This window comes from Alosa alosa, chromosome 17, assembly GCF_017589495.1.
Source record: "Alosa alosa isolate M-15738 ecotype Scorff River chromosome 17, AALO_Geno_1.1, whole genome shotgun sequence".
NCBI lineage: Eukaryota > Metazoa > Chordata > Actinopteri > Clupeiformes > Clupeidae > Alosa > Alosa alosa.
In genome coordinates, this window is record NC_063205.1 from 18,932,003 (window position 1) to 18,941,035 (window position 9,033).

General features: G+C 42.1%; 1 protein-coding gene across 1 annotated transcript in view; it reads left to right on the forward strand.

Moving 5' to 3' along the window:
- The window catches only part of kcnc2 (potassium voltage-gated channel, Shaw-related subfamily, member 2), a 75,473-nt gene extending 67,386 nt beyond the window's left edge, over positions 1 to 8,087 (forward strand). Inside the window, 1 exon segment of the mRNA XM_048267632.1 lies at positions 5,317 to 8,087. Coding sequence (XP_048123589.1) covers positions 5,317 to 5,354 — 38 coding nt within the window. The 3' untranslated portion in view covers positions 5,355 to 8,087.
- Positions 8,088 to 9,033: the final 946 nt, after the last annotated feature.

Below are 9,033 nucleotides of genomic sequence, written 5' to 3' on the forward strand. Positions count from 1 at the left end.
ATAGAGTGATATGACCGATATGAAGATGAACTCTAAGCGATCCAGAGAATAAACTCTAAATATCTCTGACATACAGTAGTAAATGTCAACATGCTTATGGAGAAATGACTTGAACAGAAAATTAAAGATCTGTAAAATATGATGTACCCTTACACTGACAGTGACAGTGGATTGACTCTTCAGTAACCTCAGTTTAAACCATTCAGAATGCCTGAGGACTCCACTTCACTCTTCACACACACAGTCTCTAAGGGCCTTGTGATTTCCCATGGGTTTCTCAAACACAGTGTGCACAAATGCTGGCCTGCAACACTGCCAGTAATTCTCGGAGCACACAGCATGTGTACGTTGTTACTTCACACTAGTGTTTAATATGCTGCTGGTGCTGCTGAACCCGGCAGGTGCCCATAGCTGTGTCCAGACTGCCCACGGTTATTATTTTTTACATGCCTGAATGGATGTAGGTTGGGGACGTTGGGACACACGTGGACTTGTGGCTTCAAAACCAGAAAACCCCAAAGCACTCTCTTTTAAACAGTTAAATAACCTTCATTATCATAGCTTGTACATTTTGAACCTTTGGAAACTTCGAAACTTTGAAAAGCTTTCATCAAAGAACCAAGCTGAGGTCACAAGGAGGAGGCTGTAGACATTCTCTCCTGCTTTGCCCAGCACACAGGGGTGCGTTGGCCTCATGGCTCCCTGGAGTTCTGATGGACTCCAGATTAGGGTGCAGGGCAAAGGGGGACAACCTGACCCACAAGACAGTAACACTCTGACAGTTAGCGCAGATAGAGGCTCCAGGTTTAGGAACAAGAGCACTTCCCCCCTATATTTTGTGTCCGTCATGTGGATTTGCTAATTGGGGGAACAGAGATTGCATCTGAGTAAAATTACCCGTCTGGGTGGTGGTGCATGAACCAGTAACTTTGAACCTCTGAGACACAGGCACCATGGAGACGCTGTCCTCTTGGGATGGACACGCTGGGTTTCCATTGGTTCACGGTAGGACATGTTGATGGGCAGTTGCTATCTGAGATCAAGCAAAGAAGATGAATTTAGTAAGTCAATTTGGCAGTCCACAGACCACATCTAGCATAAGAAAGCTAATCGAAAGTTTTAAATATTTTGGAAAATGGAGCACTAAATACCTACTGCTGTCATAGGAAATGCTACAAACACACATTCCAAAAATATACAAACACACATTCCACAAATTACCACAAACTGCCAAAGACTTAGAGTTTACCTTTGTCTACAGTATGTCCGTCAGCTGGCCTCATTCAGTCTGTGAAAGCCCAGGCTGAAGAGGAAGAACACACATCTTGGCTTGCTTGCTTTGCTGTCTCATATGGAGGACACAATGACATTGCTTACTTCTTCTGTTTTGATTGGGTTTTTTGTGTCAGGACAGTTTTTGCCTGTTTCACTGTGAAGCAATTAAGTTGTTATAACATAGTTTAAGTTGCCTAAGTTGCCATTTTATGAAGTTGCTCATAAAATGTGGCTTCAGTGAAGGCCAACACAGTCTTCGGTGACTCTTTGTATAAAATATCCCAACAGTGCTAGCCCTTGGTTCTGCTTCTTAATGGTCACTATCCACAGCATCGCACAGCATCACCAGTCACAACCCTCATCACATCGCTGTCACAAATCACCTTTCAGTATCTTTATTTGCAGTACCATCACCGTGACGACAAGCCTGGTTTAACACATCTTTTCTATCTTTTACATCTTTTTCATCAACGCTGTGTGAAATGTAAGAAGTACTCATATCCCATTGCACTGGTACAATGTTCATCCTCACTAGCAGGCATTTGACTGCACACTATTGAGATAAAGCTGTTTTCACTGTATTTGCACTGGGCATGATGCTGTGTGTCTGAGAATATGTCTTACATGTACATGGCACGTTCCCATAAACTCTGGCTGGCTGGGTCACTATTTAATTTTTTTATATGGCTGTTTGTGCATGTGTGTGTGTGTGTGTGTGTGTGTGTGTGTGTGTGTGTGTGTGTGTGTGTGTGTGTGTACGCACATATGTTTTTGTGTCTGTGTGTGTGTGTGTGTGTCTGTCTTTGTGTGTCTCTGTCTGTGTGTGTGTGGTTGTGCCAGAATGGGAGCGTGCGCATCACTGCACTGCTGTGTGTCTTAATATGCATTTTCTCGCATTTGAAGGCTATGAGAAGTCGCGGAGCTTAAACAACATAGCAGGCCTGGCTGGTAACACGCTGAGGCTGTCTCCGGTGACCTCGCCCTACGGCTCACCCTGTCCACTGCGGCGCTCGCGGTCCCCCATCCCGTCTATTCTGTGAAGTCCCCCACCCTGGCGTGACAGGTGTCCATACCTGTGCCTGTACAAAAATATCTCAAATCCCTCTTAGTGGAAGACCCCCCTCCACCCATACACTTACCTCTGTAGAGTAGCATAAAGGACATTGTATATGTTAGTAATTTGTAAATATGAAAGGTCATTATATTGGCATTTGCCTAAAAAAGAATTTAGAGTTCCCTTCTATTTGAAATGCTTCTACTAGATGTGGCTGCTGTCATTGTAAATTATCCTGATTCACATTTGTTCTGACCATTATCTCTGGCAATAAAAAAGGACTCTTATCTGACAGCTCCACATGTAGTACTGTAGCTTCGATGTTGTATAAGGACAAAGCTCCAAATTCAGGGAGAAGAATGGTGTATATGTAGCGATGTTTTTCATGACATGAAAAGGAAATGTGCTTCCACGAAAAGTAAAGGAAAACCAGGAATGCGAAATGGTAGATGTTGCTCCAGCTGGACCTCACGTGTGTGTGTGTGTGTGTGTGTGTGTGTGTGTGCGTGAGTGTGTGTGTGTGTGTGTGACCTTTCATCCATGCTTCTGTTTGTCTGGTTCTCTTGAGATGGCGCGCTGTTTGTCTTGGACTCCTTGTCTTGGCTCGCTGGCGCACACGGACACGGTCACCACTCCACTCCGTTCTGCACCGCACTCGCCTCTGCTCTCTCTCTCTCTCTCTCTCTCTCTCTCTCTCTCTCTCTCTCTATCTATCTTTCCTTCTCGAGCCTGGCCTAGTTTGCATGGATCATCCCTCTTCATCGTCCACAAGCACTACGGCCGCCAACAAAGACTAATCACAAAATACCAAACCAACGCCAGGAGTGGGAGAGACATTTTAAAAACCGGACAGAGACTAAACAACACTCTAGGGCTTGCTCTTGGGGGACACTGGACTTTCATGTGTGTGTACTGTATGCTCAGGTGTGTGTTTGCACTGAATGTATGTTTGCATTGTGCCACTATCTGGAAGAAATTAGCAACAAAACCAAACACATGGAATGCCCAGTTTTTTTCTCACTTTTTATTATTTGCATGTGTGTATGCTCATTGGCTGCTTCTGTCACATTTGGTTTATTTTCTGGTCTCGACTAGTCTGGTCTGATGGTTTAAAAAAAAAAAAAAAAACTCTTCGGCTCTGTTGCCAAGCTGAAGTATCTTCGATTGTTTACACACAAATAACTGCAAAGACCTTGTCTATACTGGGTCCACGTAAGCAGAGAACAGCATGCTATCTTAAAGGGGTGGTTCAGGATTTTGGACATAGGACCTCATTTCCAAGTAAGCAAGTGTGATATTTATCAGTGGAGACCGTTTTCAACCGCGCTTTCCAGTCGCTCTAATTGCAGAGTTCAGCGAGGTGCTAGGCTAAGCGAAGTCAACAGTATGTGCTAGCCTGCCACTAAAAACAGTCTTACCTACTACTCCAAAGGACACTCGAGGCAAATTCCAGACAATCGATGTAAATGTCTGTGTTGATAGAAGTGTTGATAGTGTAAGAAATACAACTACCCTCGCAAGATCGCTGCAATAGTTATACTTTGTTCCCTGAAGTTGGTAGTAATCATTTTGCATCTCAGCGCGGACTGATATTACCAAGGCTACTACTAGGTATCCCCATTGGAGTGCGCTTTACTGTTTACTTTTTGGCGCAGTACTACTAACTGGAGCAAGTATAATTCCGCCGCTGCTAAGACACTAGTCCCTCAAAATGTAATGCGATCGTTGAAATGCAAGGATAGAATAATGTTAGAAATAAAACTATCAATACAGACATTTACATCGATAGTCTGGCTATAATTTATTTGCCTTGGGTGTACTTTGAGTGGGTAAGACTGTTTTTAGTGGCAGGCTAGCACATACCGTTGACTTGCGCTTAGCCTAGCACCTGCAAACTCTGCAATTAGAAGGACTGGATGAAACGTGTTGAAAACGGTCTCCACTGATAAATATCACACTTGCTTACTTGGAAATGAGGTGACTGAAGGCATTGAAACTAACAGTGCCGCTGCTTTTTGTTTTTCAATCTCATGTCATGCCATGTCACACTGAAGCAATGTGTCACTCCATCAGAAACATGAGACACTTTGATCCACCAGCAGCACCCTTTTACGTACCAGCTACATTGTGTGCTACACATGCTGTAGTTCCAAACGCCTATACCAGAGCCGTATATGCCTCAATACGACTCTGGCCTATACTATATATGTGCTAAAAGCATGTTCATGGACAGATAGGGCAATACTGATATATAACAATACAGTTTAGACATACTTCACATTCTTGTCCTCCTATTCACTCTAGTCCTACATATTCCTACATATACATACGTATACACACAGCACATTAGTATGACTTGGTATGCTGGATGATGTAAAGATCCAGCTCTTAAGCTCTTGGTGTCATTACCAGTAAAGCACCTTGAGCTATTGGAGCTAAAATGGGAAATTGTATCGTATGGAATTGCATACAGCATACAGAATACATCCTTGGAGTCCCTCGTGAATAGTTGGATGCACACACACAGGTGTCTCAAAGGGTATGGCCATCTCCTCTAGGAGCAGTGCAGTTGCTAAGCAACTGGTATACTCAAACTCATGCATTCCACCCAATGTTTTTGTGTGTCTGATTCTGAGAAAGATACACCACAGTGGTTCATCCAAGCTGGGGACATTTTGTGGCAACATGTTAAGTATGGTCTGTTTACATTAAAAGATGGTGTGTCATTAGACTTATGTCATCAATGTTTAGATATGTATCAAATGTAAATCACTGATTACTTGTAGATACATTCGAGCATGAATCTGCATGTTTTTGTACATTATAGATATATAGGCCTACATGCACTATGCTATTTAGAGATATATGCAGTTTGATTTTTTTATGGATATATATTTTTATTTTATCATGTTAACTGAAGCAAAAAAAAAAGTTTAAGTGGAAATTACTTATGTGGGTGCCTGTTTATGGATCCTATTGCTACTTAGGGAAACCCATGGATTCGGACACGTTGCCATGGTGTTGAAACCCAGGACTGTAATCCTCCGCTCTTGGGCAAGAACACTGTCTGGGGATTGGACGCCAGCGCGTCAACAGGAAGTGGAGCACTGTTCATGTTTCATTCAGATTCCTTGAAAAAACAAAGATTGGCTGGACAGTTTATTTTTTATTTTTTTGGTGTTTGCTCCTACGTCCAATTGCTGTTGTCCACAAGGAGTGAATCTGCAAACTAAGGACATTGTAAACACACAGATACTGACAAATATAACAGCGGCAACAGACGGACACAAAATAAAGACACTATTCACCTAAAGGCCGATACCCTGGTCCTCCATACATGCTACAAAACTGTACATACTACAGGAAACCCTAGAGTGCATCTGTACAACCATGTCCAGTGCATTATATGTCTTTTTACTAGTGGGGCAGCTCCATCTTGTGCAGTGATCAGACTCACATCTTGCCACCCTTACTAGCCATGGCTTCTTTCCTTGCAATAAGTGTACTAAGATGTGTAGGCTTTGAGGCACTTATAGGGGTTATTCATGAAGGTCACTGGCAATGAGTCAGTGATGGTAGGGGCCTGCTTTTAGCACAACAGACAGCGTCATGACTCGCATAAGACGATCGCCGTTTGATTTCTTAAACCGTGTCGACGGATTACAGTGTTTTCTCCACCATTATTTCCATGTGATTCATGTCAAAATGACCATCAAATAAAGCAAAACATGGACAATCTGTGATGGGTTGAATCACATGGTAGTGTTGCTGCTATTTTATCAGAAAACAAAATCAAAACCTAACTAAACAAAAAGAACTCATGGCTTTGTAGGAGTAACTGAGAGGCTTTTTTCTATAGTTTCCCCCTCTTAATCTTACAGAGGCACACAAACACACACACACACCACAACTTGTTTGTGATGTTTTTTATTAAAACAATAATTTAGGATCAGGACATTTAGCTCACTAAAGTGCCATCTAAAGTTTAAAACGACGCAGACTGAGCTTATGTACTGTAGAGGAAGACACAGTTTGATTGTTACCTCTTCTTGCACACTATCAAAGCAAAGAGAGTGTCTTTGCTAAAATTATAATTTAACGATTTCTTTATTGGTCAAACTGTTTAAGACTTTGCGAGCCAACATAGGCAGTGATCCATCAAAGGTCAAAATCCCTGTGCACAGCCCTTCTTTTTTCCAGGTGCTGATGATGTGCAGTAGAACCATTGAAACTTAAAAAAGAGTATACATCGCACACTGGAGGATATCTTTTTGACGATTTTATTCGCGTTCACGCAAATAAAATCGACAAAAAGATATCCTCTAGTGTGCGATATGTACTCTTCTTTGAAGTTTCAATAGGCAGTGATCCATTTATGAACGAGCTGGGATTACTTGTGACTGCCAAATGATGTGCCTCTACCATACAGCTTAATGAATAGCCCCCAGAGTGTTGACAACAAGTAGATTATTACTAAATCCAGTTTACTAAAACAAATATACTAAGCATAGGAAGGAACATTATGTGGTAAGTTGAATAAATATGATATACAGCCATCAGTGCTTCTGTTCCTTTTAATAGTTCCAGTGGATTTAATGCTCCTGTGTGTGTGTGTGTGTGTGTGATTGAACATTGGATTTGATCCAACAAAATTGAAGCCCAGTCCTGAATCCCATTCTATTTCAGTGCAGGATTGCCAGCTTCCAGTAACAGTTGAATCTGGCATCTTCAAGATTTTCTTGAAAACAGCCCATCAAAAAGGATTCTGATCCTATTTGCAATAACGTTCCAAAATGAATTGCACCGATTCACACTGTGATGTCAACGTCATTCAACTGACACAGTCTCAACACTGGGAGAAGAAGTTCATTTAAAAAATGATTGTAGCACAATCCAAGTGCTGGACCCAAAATATTAGCTTTGGGTATTCCCCCAGTCATTTCAGCCTCAGAGAGATTATACGTGTCACATCAGAATGGCTTGCATTGTGTTCATAAGGTGTGTGTGTGTGAGTGTGTGTGTGTGTGTGTGTGTGTGTGTGTGTGTGTGTGTGTGTGTGTGTGTGTGTGTGTGTGTGTGTGTGTGTGTGTGTGTGTGTTCTGAGAGTGAGAGCATCTGATTAGGAAGAGAGTAGAAAAAACAGTCTGTGTTTGTGTGTGTGTGTCTCTCTCTATGTGTATTTGTTAAATTTATGAAACTGGAGGGTATAACGTTCTCTGTATTAAATTACCTGCTGCTTATACTCCTAACAGAATACAGGGCACAGCTACAAAAGGTATTTATGGCAAAAAAAAATGTAAAGGCATTTATTTTTGGAGCCAGATCTGTGTATTTTGTGTGTGTCTCCTGTTGAGTACATTAGACTGGTTATGTGTCATATTTATGATTGTCCAGTGATGTTTTCACTTTTGTGTGTCCAAAACTTTCAAGACTTTGATCAGATGATCATGTTCTGTACAATGAAATGTCAGTCTCCTCTGTGTGTGTGTGTGTGTGTGTGTGTGTGTGTGTGTGTGTGTGTGTGTGTGTGTGTGTATGTGTGTGTGTGTGTGTGTGTGGGGGGGGGGGTGAAGAAATCTAGCTTTGGTTTTGTGTTGTGAACTCATTTTTTGGCAGTTGGAAGTGCATGCAAACTACTGTAGATAAGGCTAAACATTGTAAGAAACTGTAAGTAAAAAACATTCATCCCATGAAGCCAATGTGTATAGAGTGAAATGCAATGTGACAGAATCACATAAATATATTTATCTTGTAAAAACCTTGTTTTCCCTTTTTTTAACCAGACAATTCTGAATTGTGTTTAACATAATTATGTACATTTGGGATTGACTAGATTGTAATAACTTACTTTGTTTGGTCACCAGCACTCACCAGCTCCCTCTTATCTTTGAATTCATTTGAGTGATGTTGATATATGACATGCGGGTCAATAGTGAGACGGTTAGTCAGAGAAGAAAACAAAGCCTATAATAATTATCATTATTATCACTTTGCACTTCCTGATCTCCTCCTGCAGTCAGAGTAGGCTCTCATGGTTCCCACTCCCTGACACCTCCTGACTATCTTTACACCCATCACCATGGAAACAGCAGTCGTGCCAATGAGATGTAAACAGCTGGAGTGTGTTTTACAGGGAAGAAGCTGCAGAGTCACACACATTTACACACACTCTTAGACACAAAGACACAGATACACACACACACACACACACACACACAAAATACACAAAGAGAGAGGGAGAGAGACACACTTGCATATATACAAGTGCACAGACACAGACATGCGCACACACACACACACACACACAACACACACACACACACACACACACACACTGGCTCCTCTCCATTGCTATCCAGGGGAAAGCCATGGGCAGACGGTTTCAAAATACCAAAATCGTGCACATGAATATTGCATCGGAGCCAGCAATTCCCTGGCCACCGTGCTCATTGAAGCCTGCCCAAGCCTGACTCCCATGCTCGTCTCCACACAAACACAGAAAAGGGGGCTGCCTATTAGGGACAGTTGTGAGATTTTTATAACAGCCACAACACACACACACACACACACACACACACACACACACACACACACAGTGTGGATATTAGACCATAAATGCAGGGCAAAACAACTGACAGGGGCGTTCAACCTGAGGGAGAGCTACAGATCCCACGATTCAGTGAATTTCTCTATCAGTGGGAGTT